This window comes from Rhea americana, unplaced genomic scaffold, assembly GCF_003343005.1.
Source record: "Rhea americana isolate MKP2758 unplaced genomic scaffold, rheAme1 scaffold_667, whole genome shotgun sequence".
NCBI classification, from domain to species: Eukaryota; Metazoa; Chordata; class Aves; order Rheiformes; family Rheidae; genus Rhea; species Rhea americana.
In genome coordinates, this window is record NW_028186831.1 from 672 (window position 1) to 21587 (window position 20916).

The window sequence follows — 20916 nt, forward strand, 5'->3', positions numbered from 1 at the left end:
ACCAGTATGGAGAAAGCCTCATCTGCCATCCTGATCTAGGAGCACTTCATCCCACTGCATCTGGGGCCAAGGAGATGCAGACCCAAAGGTTCCTGGAGGTATTAACACAAGAGAGCTAACACTGCCTCTGGCAGTGTGCAGACTGACTCTAGGTGCACAGAGGCTGAAGCCACTGCCCTGTAACAGTTAGCAAGTCTCATCCCAGAGAGTGTCTAGTGGCTCTTTTAGAAGAGAATTTATTTTTAAATTGCTTCTGTTTTCCAGGATTTCCTTGACATACTATGATGGCAGGAGGGAATAATACCAGGGACATCCTTTTGGAAGCACTGGAGGATCTTGTGCTGGATATGTTTGAGAAGTTTAAATATAAGTTATCACATATTGATTATGATGGGATGGCCAATCTCTCTAAGGGTTTACTCAAGAAGGCCAACRATTCAGTTAAACTTGCAGACCACATGTGTGACCACTATGGAGCAGACCTTGCTGTGGATGTAGCTATCTGTGTGCTTGAAAGGATTAACCAAAGAGACACTGCAGCTAAACTGAAAGAGAAGAAAGGTAAAGGTAAGGAAACTGACACTTTCCTTTCCTTCTTTCTGATTGCACCTGGAAAAGGGCACAAGAGAACCTTCATCAAAGCTGTGAGAGAAAGCGTATTTCAATTTCTAGTGAAAGTCTAAAAATGCAGAGAAGCCTAGCGTGCTCCCTTGCCACACATGGAATTCCATGGAGTATCCTCTTTCCATTGGTCTTCCTGCCCATTTGAGAGACAATCCCTGCACATCTTGCAGAACCACTCACTCCTGGACCATGATGGAAAGAGATTAGAGTCTGTAGAGACATTCTCTCTGTGTGTGCTTCCTTCTCTACCCTGCCCTAGGGATTTCAGGGAAGTTTCTGAAGGGAGAGAGTCTGGGAGAATTTGCCTGCTCTCCATGTGCCGTATGTCACTGACGGGCTCTGTCATTCTGCTCTGATAACAGTCACATGTAATTTTGTTTTCAGCCCTGAGACGCAGTCCACCAGCTGCTTCATTAACACAAGGTATGTGTCACTGGAGTAGCTGTGCTTCGGTTTTACCCTTACATGCTCCACCTACCACCAGAAAGAGTATGATCATAGCCACAGTCCTGCAGTCCCAGCAGGGTCAGAATGGAAATGAGAAAGTAGCTGGGAGATGCTTCTGAAAAAAAGCTTGTACTACTATAGAGGTCACTGGTGGGAACTGGTATGTGTTGGCAGCAATGGATGCTTAGTGCTAGTACTGAGTTYACCTCAAGTGTGATAGCATTTCTGTGATGGATGATGGGCATTTCAGTTAGTAGGACTAGGAAGACAAGGCCTACTGAACGATACTTTATAATGAAAGAGATTAGATGAACTTGGGGTACAATAATTTTGCAGTTGAAAGATTTTAATTTTAGAAGGCAAATGAACATTGCATTTAATTTGAAGTTCTTTTGTTGCACATTTTTGATTTAGATTACAAGATGAAGTATAGAGAACATGTACAAAAGAATTACTGTTGGATAAAAGACATGAATGCTCGTATTGGTGAGGCAGTGACTTTGAACTCCAGATACACAAGGCTGGTTCTTGTCAGTGGACATCGCCATAAGAAAAAGAAAGAACATGAAATCATGGCTGTGGGGAGAAGACATGCAGAAATCATGCAGGAACAAGTGAATTCTTCTATTACTGTAGGTGATCTTTTTAAACCTGACGGGGATAGACAGACACCAAAGACTGTGGTACTCTTGGGAGCTGCAGGAATTGGGAAGACAATGACAGTAAGAAAGATCATGCTGGACTGGGCATCAGGGGGGCTTTATAAACAGTTTGACTATGTTTTCTACATACATTGTCGGGAAGGTAATCTTACCACCACTCAGGGGAGTGTGGCTGACATGCTCTCCAAATGCTGTCCCAGTAATAATCCACCGCTTACAGAGATCTTGAACAAGCCAGAAAATCTCCTCTTTATCATTGATGGCTTTGATGAACTGAGGTTTTCCCTGAATCGAGCACAAACTGACCTTTGCTATAATCCCTGGGAGATGAAGCCAGTGGAAATCATCCTGAGCAGTTTATTTAGGAAAACTCTTCTCCCTGAATGTTCCCTGCTGATCACAACAAGACCAGCTGCCCTGCAGAAGCTGGAGCAGTGCTTGGAGTGTGAACGTTCTGTTGAAATACTGGGATTTTCAGAAGTTGAGAGGGAGGAATATTTTGTTAATTTTTTTGAAAATAAGGAAGTGGGAAGAAAAGCCTTTCAATTTGTCAAAGGAAATGAAATGCTCTTCACCATGTGCCTTATCCCCATCATGTGTTGGATTGTTTGTACTGTTATGAAACAACAACTTGAAAGTGGTGAAGATCTTGCACAAACGGCCAAGACAACTACAGAAATATATGTCCTTTATATTTCCAGCTTACTAAAATCTCTGAGCAGCAAGCTGAAACAGAACTTGCACATTATCCTGAAGAGACTTTGTTGCCTAGCTGTTGAAGGGATCTGGAAGCAGAAAGTCCTCTTTGAGGAAGAGGCAATCAGTGAATTCCTGTTAAATCAGAGAGAAGCTCTCCCACTTTTTCTGAATGAGAACAGTTTTCAGAAGGGCATTGCTTGTGAAAATGCTTACAGTTTCATTCATCTGAGTGTTCAAGAGTTTTTTGCATCTCTGTTCTACATACTAGAAGATGATGGCAAAACAAGAGAATGGCCAATAGATCCGAAGAAGAATGTTAAAAAATTGTTAGAAAACTATGGAAACTCTAGACATGATTTCATGCTAACTGTGCGGTTCCTCTTTGGTCTCTTAAATGAGCAACAAAGACAGACTATGGAGAAAGAAACAGGATGCAAAATTTTAACTGACATTAAGCAAGAATTACTAACATGGCTTCAAACTAACCAAAAAACAACTTTAGCTGTTCATGCAGAGAAGATACATTTGATTCATGATTTGGAGGCTTGTCACTGTTTGTATGAAATTCAAGATAGAAGTTTTGTGAAAACTGCATTGGATTATTTCACTGGAATATATTTACGAGACCTCAGTCTTACCAAATTTGATCAAATGGTTCTTTCATTCTGTGTAAAAAATTGGTCTAAACTGGAGTCACTTGACCTTGGTTATTGCTCATTTATCTCTGAAGACCATGAAGAAAATTTAGACCAACCTCTAGCAAAGCTGTCACATCTGTAAGTAATACCCTCAGTTAGCTGAAAGTATTATTAATTCTTCTCTTCACAACTGATAGAATTTAAGTAGAAAAGAAGTGATTGAATAATTAAGGCTAAATTTTCCATAAAGTAAAGGTGCAGCAATGGAAGCTATTTTGGGCTGAAGCCTAATGGGATGTTGCACTATTAGTTATTAGTAATAGGAGTCAATTCAAAACTAAGCATGTAACTAGAAGAATCTGACTATCATCATCTAAGTGTCTTAGCTCCAACTGCAATTAAAGAAGCTCAGAGTGCAAGTCATTTAACATTCAAATAGATATCCACTGACTGGTCAAGTTAAATCATTCTGCAGTCACTACTGACTGAATTAGACTGAACTAGAAGACTATTGACTGTGGTGAAACTATACAGATCTGTCTGGTTCACTTGTCCCCACCCACATTAGAATGTGTTGGTCTCAAGTGTAATCCCACACAAGTGCAATCTCATACAAGTTTGTTTGTTTGTTTGCTTCCCCCTGGGCTTCCCATTAATTGTTAGTGTTCTTCAAGTTAAAGGCTTGAAGGAAAGAAGTTCTCATTSCATCAACAGGTTTAAAAGCAAGGAGGGAGCAACTAACTCAGCTGTCCAGTGACCTTCCAAAGTCCTTGAGTACAAAACATCCTTCCTATTCTTCATCCTAATCGCTGTATAAGGCCATGCTCTCCATGTCAACTAAGATGGGCAAAAAAACTTACTTCCTTACTGTAGTTACCTTTTCCCCAAACCCAGTTACACTCTCATTCAAATTGGTCCAAAGTGTGGACTTTCTGGACCCTGAGTATCCTGGAGGTGGTACCTAGACCCAGTGAACTCCAGGGGAAGAGTTTCCCCAGGCATGCAGTACAAATACAGGCCACTGCCCTTGGTGCACAGCAGCAGAACATAACATACTGTTAATTTTTGATTTGTGGGTACAAACCTCTTTTTCCTGGTAGTTGAGGGGAAAGTCTCTGAGTGTTCAGAGATAACTGCTGTGTGGCAGGTGACATCAATTTGATTTTCCTGTTTCTCTCTTCCATGTAGGTCTATAACACATGATGTTGTGAGGTAGGGAATGGCCCCAGCTTGGTCAGGTATCAGGAGCAAAACAGCTGCAGTGGTGTGGAGTTCAGTCCAGGCACGTCTGTCTTTATAAAACAGAGCTTTGTGATGCCCAGTAGGCACCCAGTCAGGTGCTCTTGTATGGAAGTAGCAGAACACCGATAAATGTTATTATCCTGAAAAAAAGTATCATAAGTAAACAAAATGTGTGTAGCTCCCTTTAATACCCACAGTACACATGGAAGCCTGGTGTTCCAAGCAGCTGTGACTCAAATCCAATTGGTGAGATACTGTATTTATTAAGGTGATTTGCTTTGAATTGGAATTTAGAGTATTCTGACATGCTTCATCACACCTGTGAAAGTGTTACTTTAATTTTTGTGAAGTATAAATGTAAACTGTAGCCAAAGTACTATATTAAAATCACTTATGCTTTGTTTCTAGAGAAAGAAAAAAGGAACAGGTGAAGCAATCACCTATTTACTTGCTTTGTCAATCTCTGAAGAATCCAAGCTGTGCATTAAAGACATTAAGGTAAAAAGTTATTTTCTTTCAGAAAAAAGAGGAAGCCAAGAAAACCCTAACCTTTTTCTTGTTGCTTCTTCACACACTCTCTAATAGACCAACTCTACTGATGCTCCTATAACAGTAACAAATGTCTGCCAAGAGGTTTTGGAATATGCTGAAAGATCTTCAACTTCAACAAGGTGGCTTTCATCAAAGTCACTGATACCAATGAAAAAAAGGGAGATATAGGTGAAAAAGTAGTTACAGTAGATTATCTGAGCATAGAAGAGATTTAGGAGATGAGGGTATTTCTAAGATGTTTTTCTGTGTGTAAACTCAATCACACTTGAGTCATATGTAGACAGATGGTTTATAATTGTATCACCTTTCTTTGTTGTGCACAGCTAGAATTTAAGACACAAAGAGACTGATATATTTCCTTCTTTTTGTCTTTAGCTGGCCCTACACCGACATATTCCTTAAGATTGTAAGGAAAAGCTGTCAGAGAATGGAGAATGTAAACCTGGCAAATGTTTTCCTCTTTTCATGGGAAACAGCACTGGACTGTGTTTGGTATCACTCTGACTGACAACTAGGTGCAAAATTATGACAGCCCTGAAAAGCCTCTCTCTTATGTAGCCACCTGTTTGTCTGGAGAGCACAGATTTAATTTTAGATCTTAAAAAAACTTGTGAGGGGAAAGGAAGCCCAAGAAGCATGCAACATTTCTGCATCAGCACATATTTTTCTTCTTGTCACTTCCCATTTTTCCTTCCTGTTATTTTCTTTTCTTTCATTCTCTCCTATCCACCTCTTGCAGGTTCTTTTCAGACAGAGGCATCTTGAATTCACAGGAACAAGACCTTAGGGGAGAGTCCTGTCTGTCAGTTGTTAAGGGAGAGAGAACTGGGACCATGTGCAGGCAGAAATAAGAAGCCTGAAGCATTTTGTTGGCAGTGAAGTGAAGGAGGAACTACTTTTCAATTCCTGCTGTTTAAATATGATATAAGAAAAGTCTGACAGTGACATACAAGAAACCCTTTCCTTCCAGAAATTGCAACCATTGCTGATAGTCTGGAATCAAAGTGAATTTTGATGGGGAGGGAAGGTCTGGAACAACCTTACCCCAGATTGAGATTGACTTGGCCAAGCAGTTGGTTTCAGTTTGCAGGCACTTCAGTCTACTTCCAACACGACCCTGAGTGCAGGAAGGAGAGTCCCTTGGAGAGGTCAGACAGCCAAGCTAAAGCATTAGGGAAACCAACGCGTGATTTCTAACACCTACATCTTTACACTATGAACCTGCACAAGCACTAATTCACTCTTACAGCAGACTGCATGCTCAGGAGGTTGTGTGGCTCTGCCCACCTTTTCAGTAGGAAATATGTTAGGACTGTGACAGAGGCTTTTACTCTTTCTCTGATGACCCCTAAGGCTCTTTAGAATAAAAATAGTGTCTTGAAAGAAACAGTCTGGTTGTGTGCCAGTGTTGCTAGAGAGTAGGAGTGGATTTCTTCCTACTAAAGATTTGAGAAGGGCTCTCCTCAAAGTATTTCACAGCACAAGTATGTTGGGAAAGTCCAACAAAACTACAGTTCTCCTCCCTCACTGGAAAGGAGGACTTACTCCTAACATGACAGTTTCTTCCTCCTTCCTGTTGAAGGATGATACCCATGTATCATCACTCTCCTTTAAACGTGTGGGAGCCGTGCTCTGCATGAGGTGTCCTCTCCCAACCATTCCCCCAAAGGATTCTGTCACTGAACCCTCTCTCTTGCAACTACTGTCATATGAGCACATTTCCTTTGAGTCTCCTTCATCTCTGTCTCCTACCTCTTTGCCTCATCAGAGTATTTCTAGACTTCCTCCAGGAGAACTTCCATTTCTCCTCAAAGTAGAGAAATTCTCTGAAGTCCAGTGTCCAGGGAGCATATTGCTGCTGGGGTACAGGATACAAGAGTCCATAGATAAGATTTCTGGGGGATCAGATGTCTACAATATGGAAAAATGCTTCTCTTCTGGAGCAGGAAGAGCTCACTCTGAAAGGCTGAAGAGGGTCCTCAAGAGAAGACTAAGCAGTGAAGAGTGGCAGTGGGAATGAGATACACTTTGAGAGAGTCCCTGAGGAGCAAATGGCTGTTGCTGCTCTAGATATGTGCTTAGCTGCAGCTAGCTAAGCTGGGACCCTGCATCCTGCGTGAGCATAAAGCCATCAGTAGATAGCCCAAGGGAAACTCCACAAGGAGCCCAAATGCAGGGAAAAACAGTCACCCTTTGCCAAGAAACTTTCATACTTCAGATGTCTCTTTGCCTTTGGACTAACTGCCCAAGGTGCTTCCAGTTCCACCTTCATGCTTAGAGGGAGACGGGGATGAGGCTATCTGTGAAGGACTTCACAAGTGCCCCTGACCAGGGCTGAGTGCAGAGTGGGCCCATGTGGGGAGAGGCAGAGACATGATACAGAAGGCTGTGTCCTGCAGGCTCAGCAGATGCATATGGGAGTGGGTGGGAGTCTGGGGGAGTGGGGTGCCCAGCAACCTGCGGGAGCCCTGCTGGGCTCAATTGACTAGTCAGGGGATCCCCACAGTCACCTGCAGTCAGGGCCTACTGGGATTGGGCACAGCTCCCCAGCTTCACCTCACCTCCACTTTCCTGACTGGCCAAGCACTGAGTGTCTGGGACCAGAGGAGCTGTTTGGTGCCCAGGTGGGGCCCGGATAAGTCCATGGAGAGGGCCAAGGTGGGACTGAGGTGTTGCTTGCCCTCTCCTGGCTGGCCAGGGCAGAGGTGCAGGGTCAAAGCTCAATATGCGCCCCCCCCCAGCAGGGAATTGGTTTATGGGAGGCCACTGCACTGGACAGGGAATGGGCACTGCTTCCAGTGATGGCCCCTCACTGGCCAAGGGGTGTGTATGTGCGTGACAGTGTGAGCTGGGGCTTCTGCCCATCTCTAGGGCTGCCCAGGTTCTAGTTAGCAGGTAGGTGTGTCTGTCATCGCTGCTGTAACCAGCCCCACTGTTCTCCATGTCTCCCTGGCAGGCTGGAATGGTGCTGCCTCACAGCTGCCTGCTGCAAGGATCTGGCCAGTGTGCTTAGCACCATTCAGACACTGACAGAGCTGAGATTGTGTGGAAATGCCCTGAGAGACCACGGAGTGCAGCTGCTGTGTGAGGGGCTGAAACATCGTATCTGCCAACTGCAGAAACTGGGGTGAGGCACACTGGGCTCCTGGGGTATTGTTCTGGCTGGGAACTTGGTGGAGTTGTGTCTGGGGAGGGTTGCAGAAATGGGGAGAGGTTGAGACTGATATGTCTCTGGAGTCCATGCTCCTAGCCTGCTCTCCCAGAAGAGCATGAGTCATCCATAAAGGGGATGCTCCTCCATGCACTTTCCCCTGCCATCTTGGGCTTTGCTAATTCAGGTGTGCACAGGTCCAAAAGAGCAGGCACTGAAAGAAGGCAGTCATAGAGCCTGACCTTGTAAATTGAATATCTTCTTGGAGGGGATTTGTCACTCTAGAGTCAGACTCTTCCTGCTTGTGGAGTTACTCATCCTCTGAGTGTGTATGTCCCTTTCTGCTACACAGAGGCTTTCTGGACAACCAGCTTAAACCCAGGGATATTTTTTGTGATCGCTTCCCTGGCACTGAGCTGGAGATTCAGTCCCCTAACTCTAGATGTTCACAGAGTCTGCATTAGCACACTGTGGCCATGTAATGTGTTAGCACCTGTGCTGGATCGCTCGGTTCYTTTTCTAGACAGTTTCTTTGCTCATACAGCCTGGCTTGCCTCCAGAGAACCCTCCGTAGTGTTAGGGTGTTTGTGTAAATCCCATATAACCCTTTTCAGCACCATAAGTGTGTCTACGTTACATTATGGCACTCCATATAGCACTAGAAAACACATTTTAGGAGGCAAAATCCATTCCTATGCATCTGTTTACAGCAATGGAAGTATTAGCAGCCAGAACCACAGGGCTGAAGCCCTCAGGAAATCCTTATGTCCAGGATTTCCTACTGTTTTCCTCTTGCCCTCAGAGGGCCCTAATCAATAGGGAAGACTAGTGACAGAAAAAAATGGAAATCAGATCAGAAGACTAGGGGACTGAAAGGTTCTGTCCATGTAAGTAATTAGTGAGAACTAAAAGGTTAAATCTCATGATGAGTACCTGCCATTCAGGCTTCACACACTAAAGATATTTTCAGTTGATTTGGTCTTGTCTCAGGGACATAAAGTGCATTGGCAGATAGAGTGCATTTAGTGTGCTCTGGAGTGCATCTTCTAGGTTACCTTAAGCCAAACAGGCTCCAATAAGTGCAGTCTGAGCCCATATTTCAGTTCAACTTTGGGAAAGCTGCTTCAAAGCATACTCTTGATGTGAACTGCAACACTAGTATAGACACATAGACAAAGGAATAGATCCTGGTTCTTTTCTTGTCTTTTCTCCATGAATGCTAGCCAGTAAGGCAAGGTTATAACTCATCCTTCTCCAATCACACACTTTGGCATTTCCAGGCAGTCTCTTCACCTGGATACTGTGACCACCTGTGTGATGGAAACTCTCATGACCTGATGTATCATACCTTACTGTTACAATCACCCTCTGTGATGACATTCTTGCGCAGACACTTTGTTAAGGGAAGTAACTGAATTCAGCCAAGGTATTAGGCCTCCCTGACCCACAATAGCCCTTCTTCTCTTTTGTCTTCTCTATTGGCCTTGCTGAAGCCAGTCCTTCTCCTCATCATTCCAGCAGTAGATAAGGCACAGGAAATCAATGATACACCTTCACAGAAAAGAATGAAATGCTATGTGACATATGAGCTACCACATAAAAGATTATACTGGCAGTCATTCCAAAGTTCAGCTTTGCATGGTGTAGGCATCACTGAAGTGTTCATGTAGTCTGTTCCTAGGGACTGCTGGTAGAGCAGGGATATAGGGCAGTGATGTTGTGAGTTTTCTCTCCAGATGCTGTGGTGGCTTGGGGGCATGTGATGTTGAGGTTAACATGCCTGTAGGGAGTGCCACTGCTGGACAATCCTAGGCTTCTCTGCCTGTCCATCAGCAATGATGCCCAGACTCCATTTCTATCAGTGATGCAAACCTCTTACTATCCTGCCTGGGGATCTCTTTTTTAACTTCTCAGTGTTCCTGACCAAACATACTCTTCGAGTCATCCTAGACCAAGTGAACAGCTCCCACAGATTGTTTCCATTACAGTTGCTTACCTTCAGGGCTTTTAAGGAAAGGAATTCTCTTCTTTTTCAGTTTTGGTCCTGTCTGTAGACTGTAGTAAAGTAAATGACCTAGTCTTCCCCATCAGCCATGGAGAGAGAGACTGAGAAAGCAGACCTTCAGTTTGTAAGCTATTTTGGCTCCTAAGCTGAGGCTGGGGGTGATGTAATGTAAGGCCCTAGTACCACATCAAAGGTGAGGTGTGCTCATGGCCATATGCAAGACAAGCATGTAATGAGTGAGGAGGAAACGGTTTTCATGATTTGCAAGACAGTTTTTAAAAAGTAAGAAAATTGAAAGAGAAGGAAGATTTCCAAATTCATTTGATATTTCATAGCCATTTTCCCACATTCTGGAATTTGCAAAACATCTTATATCAGACACTTCTGTAAAATTCTGGGAGGAATTTTTCTGTAAAATTCCTGGTGTACCTTATGGTTGTGGACCAAGAATATGTAGCTTTCCCATGAAGATGATAACCTCCAGGCATAGGTTCGTAAAACTGTCTGCCAAAACTCAGTATGACTCCAGAAGCAGGGGTGGAGTGGGAATAATATATAGAGAGAGTGTATGCAGGGACAGTGCGGACTGAGATTATTTGTTAATTCAAATTCAAAGGTCATGCCATTGATTTGAAGATTGTCTTCCTCTTCACTTTATACACCACAAATGATTATTTCCTCCCCACTTCTGAAAAGGACAGGCTCCAGTACTCACTGTCCTCCTGCTACGCTCTTCAGGATATTCCTGCAGTGTCCACAAGATACAGTCAGCCCTTTAGTCTGTTCCATTTTCCCTCTTGCCTTCCTATGCTCATCCCAGAGGCCTCTGAACACCACCTCCAACAGAGTGTGCTTATGTCACTGAAGATGTGTACCTACCTACTGCATTTCACATTGCAGGGCTCTCTTCCATTTTGTCTTTGCTATGTGTTTTCCCTGACTCCCCCATTTCTGATAAGGATTCACCATAACTCCTCTCCTCTCATCCCCTCCCCTCCCTTCCCTAGTAGTATCTGTAAAGTCTTGGACAAAAGCCAAAGTGAACCAAAAGTAGTGTGCCAAGAGGTGTATGGCCATTGCCAAGATGCAGCTGCAGAGACAGTCTTAATGGAAAGCAGCATTATATCACAGGCCTTCTGATGGGTGAAAGTTTGCAGTAGCCTAGAGTGGCAGGAGCCACTGGTGTGATGTTCTTCCTTGGGCATAGAGAGCTTATTTACTTGCCTTCCCCACCTCTCCTAACTCTGTTCTTCTGAAGAAATCCTTGTTCCATGTCTGTCTGCTCACTGTGCCTTTTATCAGCTCCCTGCTTTCAGAGGGAGACGGGGATGAGGCTATCCGTGCAGGACCTCACAAGTGCCTCTGACCAAGCTTTAGGGCGGAGCTAGGCCCTGTGGAGAGAGGCAGAGACATGATACAGAAGGCTGTGGGTCCTGCAGGCTCAGCAGGTGCATATGGGAGTGGGTGGGAGTCTGGGGGAGTGGGGTGCCCAGCAACCTGCGGGAGCCCTGCTGGGCTCAATTGACTAGTCAGGGGATCCCCACAGTCACCTGCAGTCAGGGCCTACTGGGATTGGGCACAGCTCCCCAGCTTCACCTCACCTCCACTTTCCTGACTGGCCAAGCACTGAGTGTCTGGGACCAGAGGAGTTGTTTGGTGCCCAGGTGGGGCTTGGATTGGCCTGCAGTGAGAAGTGGGGCAGGACTGGAGGCATCACTCCTGACTGTTGGCTGGCCAGGGCAGAAGTGCATGTCCAAAGCCACATTTGGGCAATTCTCAGAGAGCACTAGTTGAATGGAAGCCAAAGTGCTGGCTGGGGAGCAGGTAGTGTCTCTTCTCTAACCACTACTGTGCAGGGTTTATGACCATTCTCACTGTAAATTGGCCAGGAGAGGGGCTGGTGGGTGGGGCTATCAAAGAAGCTGTACCCTAAGCCCCTGGTCTCTCTCTGTGTGTCTTCCCTGCAGGTTGAGGGGTTGCAGTCTCACAGATGCCTGCTGTGGGGATCTGGCTGATGTACTCCGCACCAGCAAGACCCTGTTGGAGCTGGGGCTGGGTGCTAATGCCCTGGGAGATGCTGGAGTCCACGTGTTGTGTGAGGGGCTGAAACACCCTGCATGCCGGCTACAGCAACTGGGGTAAGACACTTTAGGGCCCCTCTGAGCATTCCCCAGGATGTCTCATGGGAAAAGCTTGAGAAAGTATATGTTTGGGACTAAGTAGCTTTCACTTGCAAGGTCAAGGAAAGACTGATATCTGTCTGCAGTGCTGGGTCACTTCTTACCCTTACTGCTTATCATATGCTCTCAGCCTGCCTTGCCTCTGTATAGAATGGGAAACGCTAAGCCTCCCTCTCACAAAATCACAGAATGGGTAAGAATCATAGAATCATAGAATTAGTAAGGTTGGAAGGGACCTCTGGAGATCATCTAGTCCAACCTCCCCACTCAGCAGGGTCACCTAGAGCATGTTAGACAGGGTTGCATCCAGGCGGGCCTTGAATATCTCCAGAGAAGGAGACTCCACAACCTCTCTGGGCAACCTATTCCAGGGCTCCTTCACTCTCACAATGAAGAAATACCCCCCCATGTTCAGGGGAAACTTCCTGTGCTTCGATTTCTGCCTATTGCCTCTCGTCCTATCATGTTGGACAACTGAAAAGAGTTTGTCCCCGTCCCCTTGACACCCTCCCTTCAGCTACTTATACACATTGGTAAGATCCCTCCTCAGTCTTCTCTTCCCCAGGCTAAACAGGCCCAGCTCTTGCAGCTGTTCCTCATAGGGCAGATGCTGCAGTCCTCTGATCATCTTTGTAGCCCTACGCTGGACTCTCTCCAGTAGCTCTATATCTCTCTTGGACTGGGGAGCCCAGAACTGGACACAGAACTCGAGCTGAGGCCTTCCCACGGCTGAGTAGAGGGGCAGGATCACCTCCCACGACCTGCTGGCAACAGCCTTCCTAATGCACCCCAGGAGACCATTGGCTTTCTTGGCCACAAGGGCACATTGCTGGCTCACAGTTAACGTGTCATCCACCAGCACTCCCAGGTCCTTCCCTGCAGAGCTGCTTTCAAGAAGGTCAGCCCCCAGCCTGTACTGGTGCCTAGGGTTATTTCTGCCTAGCTGCAGGACTCTGCACTTGCCCTTGTTGAACCTCAGGAGGTTCCTCTCCGCCCAGCTCTCCAGCCTGTCCAGGTCTCTCTGAATGGCAGCACGGTCCTCAGGTGTRTCAGCCACTCCTCCCAGCTTGGTAGCATCTGCAAACTTGCTGAGGAGGCACTCTGTCCCTTCATCTACGTCATTGATGAGTAAGTGGACCAGGACAGGACCCAGGATGAGCCCTGGGGAACTCCACTAGCCACGGGCCTCCAACTAGACTCTGCACCRCTGATGACAACCCTCTTAGCTCTGCCTTTCAGACAGTTCTCAATCCACCTCACTGTCCACTYGTCTCACGCACACTTCCTGAGCTTATCTAGGAGGGTGCTGTGGGAGGCAGTGTCAAAAGTCTTGCTGAAGTCAAGGTACACAATGTCCACTGCTCTTCCCTCATCTACCCAGCCAGTCATTGCATCAGAGAAGGCTATCAGATTGGTTAAGCRGGATTTCCCCTTGGCAAATCCATGCTGACCACTCCGGATCACTTTCTTTTCCTCCATATGCTTGGAGATGACATCCAGAATGAGCCRTTCCCTCGCCTTTCCAGGGATGGAGGTGAGGCTGACCGGCCTATAGTTGCCTGGGTCTTCCTCCTTGCCCTTTTTGAAGACAGGCTATTGGCTTTCTTCCAGGCCTCAGGCACCTCTCCAGTTCTCCAGGACCTTTCAAAGATGACTGAGAGGGGCCTGGCAACAACATCCACCAGCTCCCTCAGTACCTGTGGGTGCATCCCATCAGGGCGCATGGATCTGTGAATGTCAAGCTTGCCCAGAAGATCTCTAACCCTGTCCTCTCAACCGAGGGAAAGTCTTCCTTTCTCCAGGCCTTCTCCCTCGTCTCCAGGCTCTGGGATTCTTGAGGGCTGCCCTTAGCAGTAAAGACTGAAGCAAAGAAGGCATTCAGTAATTCTGCCTTCTCTGTAGCCTTTGTCACCAGGGTCCCTGCCCCATTCAGCAGCGGGCACACATTTTCCCTGGTCTTCTTCTTGCTACTGATGTATTTGAAGAATCCCTTCTTGTTGTCCTTGACATCTCTTGCCAGACTTAATTCCAAATGGGCCTTAGCCTTTCTCATTGCATCCCTGTATACTCTGACAACATTCTTATAATCCTCCTAAGTGGCCTGTACATATTCTTTGTACTTTCTTCTTCTGTTGGAGTTTTGCCAGGAGCTCCTTGCTCACCCGTGCAGGTTTTCTGCCCCCTTTGCTGCACTTCTTTCTCCTTGGGATGCACAGCTCTTAAGCTTGGAGGAAGTGATGCTTGAATACAAGCCAGCTCTCCTGGATCCCCCCCCCCTTCCTTTTAGGGCCTTAACCCATTGAATTTCTCCAAGCAGGTCTCTGAAGAGGCCAAATCTGCTCTCCTGAAGTCCAGTCCTCTCCCCTCCCTCCAGCCCTTATCTCCAAGACCTTTGTCTCTTTGGCTCTGAGTCTCTGACAGCCCAAATGTTAGAATGTTGGAAGATGACAGAGCATGTGATGTAATGAAAGAACCCCCCCCCAACTCATCAGAAGTGATTGATTCTGGCATAATACTCTGTTTCTTTGCAGGAACAAGAATTCTCTGAAGGTTCCTTTCCCTCTTCTTGAAATATAGATGATCTCTGGATGAATAACTTAAGTGCAGGGACATTCTTTGGGAAAGTTAAGCAGGACTGAGATGGAGGATAAGTCCTCTGCCTCTTGGAATCTGCAAGGTCCTTAGTCTACTGTGGCCATGATTATGTGTTGACATGTTGTCACACAGCTCCCTTTCCAGTCTTGTCTTCTACTCACACAGACTTCTAGCCTCCAGCATCCATTCCAGAAGAACAGAGATTCTGAGTAAGTACTGCGTCATATTCGCCAGCCCAGCTGAATTTGTGAGTTAACCTGGAGCACTTCCAATGTTACCAGACACTCCTATTTAAGCAGCAGAATCCAGCCTTATGTCTTCCCTGACTTTTATGGGAACATAAACATCCAGCTTCACAGCAGGCAGTTGTTGTATATTGCTCAGCGYAGGTCTCTCCATTGCAAACAGGTTTCTATGCTCAGAGAAATTAACCATTTTAGTGAATACTGAGGGAATGAAAAATCCCAGCACTGAGCCACTCTTAGTAGTTGCACACAGAGATCAACTAAAACAGCCAAAGCTGTATTTATGAAAGGATCTATGGAACTGTTCCAACAGGAAATTGACGCTGAAAGCAATGCAGGAAGGCTGGGCAATTAAAATAGTTAGGCTATTGCTAATGCCCTAGAGCAATGAGAGAGCAGCTGGACAGCCAAAAGACATAAAGAGGGGGAGGAAAGCGTTTTTTACGGCATTTTTTTTTGAAACTTAGAAATGCTGCCATGAATACACAAGGCCTATACTAGATATTAGATTGGCAAAGGAAGAGTTCCTTGAAAATGTCTTTCTTAGAGGACTTTGTCTCTGGGAAACATCCCAAGCATAAGATATGGCTAACAGAAGGAAGGAATGTTCCAGCAGACCTGTTTGCCAGAATACCCATGGCTCTACAAAGGTGCCTGCTCTGCCTCTTGTGATTAGTCCAACTGAGCTTGCTATCTTACTCTCCCTTTCACTGCCCTTTCTTCTCATGGTCAACCATTTATGCAATGGTGTCTTTATGTTATTGGAACCTCTGCTCTTGGCAGCATACATTGAGTTTGTATTTCATGGCTGTGTGGTCTTTTTGAAGAATTTCATTGTGTCTCTGCTTTTTTCCTCATTCAATGTTTCATAAGTACTCAAAATATTTCACCTGTTTCTTCCTTTTAAAACCCATCTTTCTTCCCCCTAGAGCTCTCTGTCTGCATACACTTATTGCTCTCCTTCCACGTGACCTCAAGGCAGGAAAGGAAGGGTCAAGTACCAGCATGGAGAGATACTCAAGGCATGTGAGGGGTTAAACAAAGTAGATTTAGTGAAGGATTTGCACTCCAGACTGCATGGGGAGCTGAAGCGGTGGCTGATGGGATGCTGCTGGGTGCACAGTTTGGATGCCCAAGCGGGACTCATTCTGTTGCATCTTAAGGCCTCCTTTCACCTACTAGAACTGGTTCCTTACCTCAACAGTGCTAACCCTAAGTAATTACTGGCTGCAAAGCAGCTAGATGTCGTTGACAAAACAGAACATGCATATCTTGCCTTGACAGGTTTCAGTCTGTGTGTAGACAGCATATACTGGGGCTGTTATCAGGTACTCTCTGAGTCATCTGACTCCTTGCCAGATCTTCCATAGGTGTTCTATCACTACGCTCCTCAAGAGATTCCCTCTGTCATGCCTTTCATCTACGACTTCTCCTACAACTTGTCCTCATTTTGTTTGACCCAGAGGAAGTTCTTTTATATTCCTGAATATAAGARGAAGTTCTTTTTATATTCCAGCTGAGGCTGGGGTTGTGCTCTCCACCAGACTTTTTTCCCTGAAATTTCAAGCCTCATATTCCTCATCACTAACCAATTTTTTTCCTTTTAAAAAAGATGAAGTTTTGGATTACAAAGTTTTTCTGACCAGAAGGAGGCTTTTCTTCCCTCTCATATGATCTCTTTTCCTTTTCTGAACTCTTTCTCCACATCATCCATGAGGAATAAGTCTGCCTTTTAAACTTTGGCTTAGCTCCTTGCAAAGTACAGCAAAACATGACACCTTTTATGGAAAAATTATAGCTTAAAGAAACACCTCACAGTAGAAGAGAGCCTGCTGAAAGGAGGATTTCTAGGTCATGGCTAGTGGAAGTGTGTGGGGCTAATTTGTGAATGTTCAGCTCAAGGAAGACGTCACCAAACAGTTCCTGCAAGGTCTCCATAGAAGGCCAAAGGGCTTATAGTGCCCAGAATGACAAATGGTCATTGCCATTTGCAGCTGCAGTTATGCAACCACAGGCTGTCTACATGACTAGAGAAATAAACCCTGAAGGGGTAAGTAGGATGGAAGACTGTTGTTACTCAGAGCCCCTGCACTGAGAGACCAGCCTGCCTTGAAATGAGCTTATTGCCCTGCTTTGTGCAGATTTCTTCCTGTAGTCCTCTTGGGTGCCTTTACCTGGTAAATGTCCGGCATACATCACCAAGGTGGTTGTTGTAGGTTGGAGCACAAATGCTATGGATATAGGCTGAGGAACCTGGTCTGAATCCATAGCTGAACCTGCTTTGAGCAGGAGATTGGGACAGAGACTTCCTGAGGTCCCTTCCACACTGAACTATCTGGTGACTCTGCTGAGGAGCTGTTTGGTGCCCAGATGGGGCTTGAATTGGCCTGCAGTGAGAAGTGGGGCAGGACTGGAGGCATCACTCCTGACTGTTGGCTGGCCAGGGCAGAAGTGCATGTCCAAAGCCACATTTGGGCAATTCTCAGAGAGCACTAGCTGAATGGAAGCCAAAGTGCTGGCTGGGGAGCAGGTAGTGTCTCTAGCACTAGTACTTCTCTAACCACTGCTGTGCAGGATTTATGACCATTCTCACTGTAAATTGGCCAGGAGAGGGGCTGGTGGGTGGGGCTATCAAAGAAGCTGTACCCTAAGCCCCTGGTCTCTCTCTGTGTGTCTTCCCTGCAGGTTGTGGAGTTGCAGTCTCACAGATGCCTGCTGTGGGGATCTGGCTGATGTACTCCGCACCAGCAAGACCCTGTTGGAGCTGGGGCTGGGTGCTAATGCCCTGGGAGATGCTGGAGTCCACGTGTTGTGTGAGGGGCTGAAACACCCTGCATGCCGACTGAAAGCATTTCGGTAAGACACTTTAGGGCCCCTCTGAGTATTCCCCAGGATTTCCCATGGGGAGACCTTGGAGGGCATGAAAATGATTCCGGGGAGATGCTCCTTCAGGGATAGAGAGATGCTGACAGTGGCAACCATGTGATTTTTGTTTGTAATTTGCATTTAACCTTTGCTTTTGGAATAGCATTAATAGCCCATAAAAGAGGGTACCTCAAAAACTTTTGCCTGTAGAACTGCTAAGAACGAGTGAAGCTCTCAGGAGTGTGGTGGGTATGACTAACTAACTTTCACATTGGCTATAAGGCTAGAAGGTTATTTTGTGTGGAAAGGGAACTGAATGGAGCCACCTCTGCTCTGCTTGGCCTGTTCTGATTACATGGGACGGCAGTCTGTTTGGTGAGGGGTAACCCTGCCTGTGTTTAGGTTACATTTTGCTCCAAGCTCTTTTCCTCATGGAAGAGCCCTGCTCCTGTATCCTCCTTACAGATGCAAACATGCTAGGAGATATTTGGAGAGTGTTGAAGAAAATTCCTTGACTGACAATCTGACAAGGAGAGCTACTTTTCTGAATCTGTTGTTTAGAAGTAAGGAAGAAAAAGACTTCACACTGATTCCTGGAAACATGATGGAACAAATCCTGGAAACCATTTCAAAACATATGAATGTCAAGAGAATGACTGGGAGTAGTCAGCATGGATTTATGAAGGGGAAGTCATGCTTGATGAACTTGATAGCTTTCCATGATGAAATTGCTGAGTCAGTGGATGAGCCCTGGATGTTATTTATCTTGTCTTTAGCAAGGATTTCAACTGTCTCCCATAACATCCACACTGATAAACTGATGAAGTATGGACTAGATAAAGTGGACACTAAGGTGAACTGAAAACTGAAAGAACTGCTAGACTTAAAACATTGTGATCAACAGCAAGAAGGCTGATTGGAGGCCAGTAACTAGCGGTATATCAGAAGGCTCAATACTGCTCTCAATACTGTCTAACATTTTCATGAATGACCTGGATGATGAGGCAAAGCACACCCTTAGTATGTTTGCAGATTATACAAAACTGGAAGGAATGTTGATATACCATACTTGTGCTCCCATTTAGAGGGACATCAACAGGCTGGAGAAATGAATTGATAGGAATCTCATTAAGTTTAAAAAAAGGGAAACATCAAGTCCTGTTCCTGAGGAAGAACTGGACCCATCGCCTGCCGCTGCAGGGATGCAATTAGGAAAGCTAAAACTCCACTGGAGCTGGTACTAGCAAAGGATGTAAATAGGGACAGTAAAGACTTCTGTAAGTACAATGGCAGAATAAGAAAGACAAAGGAAAATATGTCCCACTGCTAAATAAACTGGTGAACCTAGTGACAAGACAGGTGTAATTGAGACCTGCTTCAGTCCAGAAATTTATTGTCACCCCCCTCCTTAAAGAGCTACATCCCATTCCTAAAACTATCACTTAACCTTCTCTTCAGATACATGTTAATGTAAGAGAATGTACTGCTGAGAATTTGCTTATGCCTGGAAAAAGACCTCAGACTGGAGACAAATATCTCTTTTACTTCCTGTATCCTGCAAACTTTATTTCCTTACTAACAAAAACTTAGAGTTTTTGTCTCCTTTCAGTGGAAAGAGGACTGTACAAGGAAGGCTGTCACACTGAAGAAGGCGCTTCATAGGCAAAGGTTCTTGAGTCAACGATCATTCCTAGACCTAGCAAGATGCTTTCTTCAAAAAGACCAGGTCTTGCACTGTGTTCTGTGGCTGAAAAGATGATTAAAACAGGAGCTCCACTTTTCCGCTGCGTGAAGTACAGCCCCCTCAGCTCTCTGTACTGAGGCTATCCTGATGGTGCATTGTGTGTGCCATGAATACAAATGCATTTTTTGGAGAGAGGGTAGGTGGCTGTAGGGGAGCAGAAAGGCTTAGACAGTTCCAACCATTTTCCTTCTCACTTCCCTCCCCATGACAACCTGAGGACTGTGAGAGCAGTAGGTAGGGAACAGGGAGAGTGAGCATAAAAATACACAGAATGTAAGGATATCTGATTTATGAGGATTAACAGGACTGGGCTTACTGTGTTGGTCATGTCTATGCATGTGCTGTTGGTGTTTATGTGCATGCTAGTAAAGGCAGTGCTGACTGAGTATTCATGTTTGTGGCTGCCCATGTGTATAGTCTGCATGCGTGTACACACACATACATGCTTACTAGGAATACATACCTAATCTTCCTACTGGTCAGACCTAAAAATGGGACCTGCAACAGCCACATCTATTGGAATGAGATAGGATGAATCCTCTTGGTCCCTAAATTAACAGGTTTTGGCTTTCTTTAACAGAGATGTTATGCCAGCTATTTTAGGAAAAAAGTAAACATTTATAGTAGATTTTGTTTCTTCTTTTTTCTTTCTTGTTCCTAAAGGTTGAGCAAACATGGATTCAGTGAAAAAACTCATCAGGAGCTAGCTCACCTAAGAAAAATCAAGCCCAGCCTGAACATAAGATGCATCTTTTGATCAGAACTCTCCACAGCCTGGGTATCTGCCCTCGTAGCTCTGCCACTAGGGTGAAGCATGGATCAGGAAATGTTTGTTATAGTTTAAGCATTCTGCTATAATGGCAAAAACAATTCTGAGCATGTGTGGCTGAAATTGGTTAATCATCCTCAGTACAGTGGGTGCTGAGTTTTACCCAAGCACCATAGATCCAAATAAACTTCCCGTCAAGTTTATGTCTGAGAGAGGAAGGAATCAGAGGGATGCAGATACAATGATGAGGATATCGATGAGTCTAGGAACTTCCCTCTGTCATTCTTGGGAGCTTTGAGCATCAGTGGGGATGTAGAACATGCTCTGGATGCCAAGAGAGATTTTTATTTAGTTTCCATAGATCCTTTATAGAGATTTCATTTCACAGTCTCAAGAGTATCATTTCTGTGTCCATTTTGATTTATATTCAGAATGATGTTTGTACCAATTCTACTGAAATCAAATACTGTTCTCCTCACACTCTGATATTTCCTTTCC

The 20916-nt window shown here is 45.2% G+C and overlaps 1 protein-coding gene across 1 annotated transcript; it reads left to right on the forward strand.

Annotated features, from left to right (window-relative positions):
• Positions 1 to 281: 281 nt before the first annotated feature.
• Positions 282 to 20482, forward strand: LOC146586667 (NACHT, LRR and PYD domains-containing protein 3-like). The gene is made up of 8 exons (XM_085320898.1): positions 282 to 567; positions 1009 to 1047; positions 1486 to 3208; positions 4721 to 4810; positions 7821 to 7991; positions 11988 to 12158; positions 17726 to 17896; positions 20313 to 20482. The coding sequence occupies exons 1-8, from the start codon at positions 282 to 284 to the stop codon at positions 20404 to 20406; spliced, it is 2745 nt and encodes a 914-aa protein (XP_085177024.1). The 3' UTR covers positions 20407 to 20482.
• Positions 20483 to 20916: the final 434 nt, after the last annotated feature.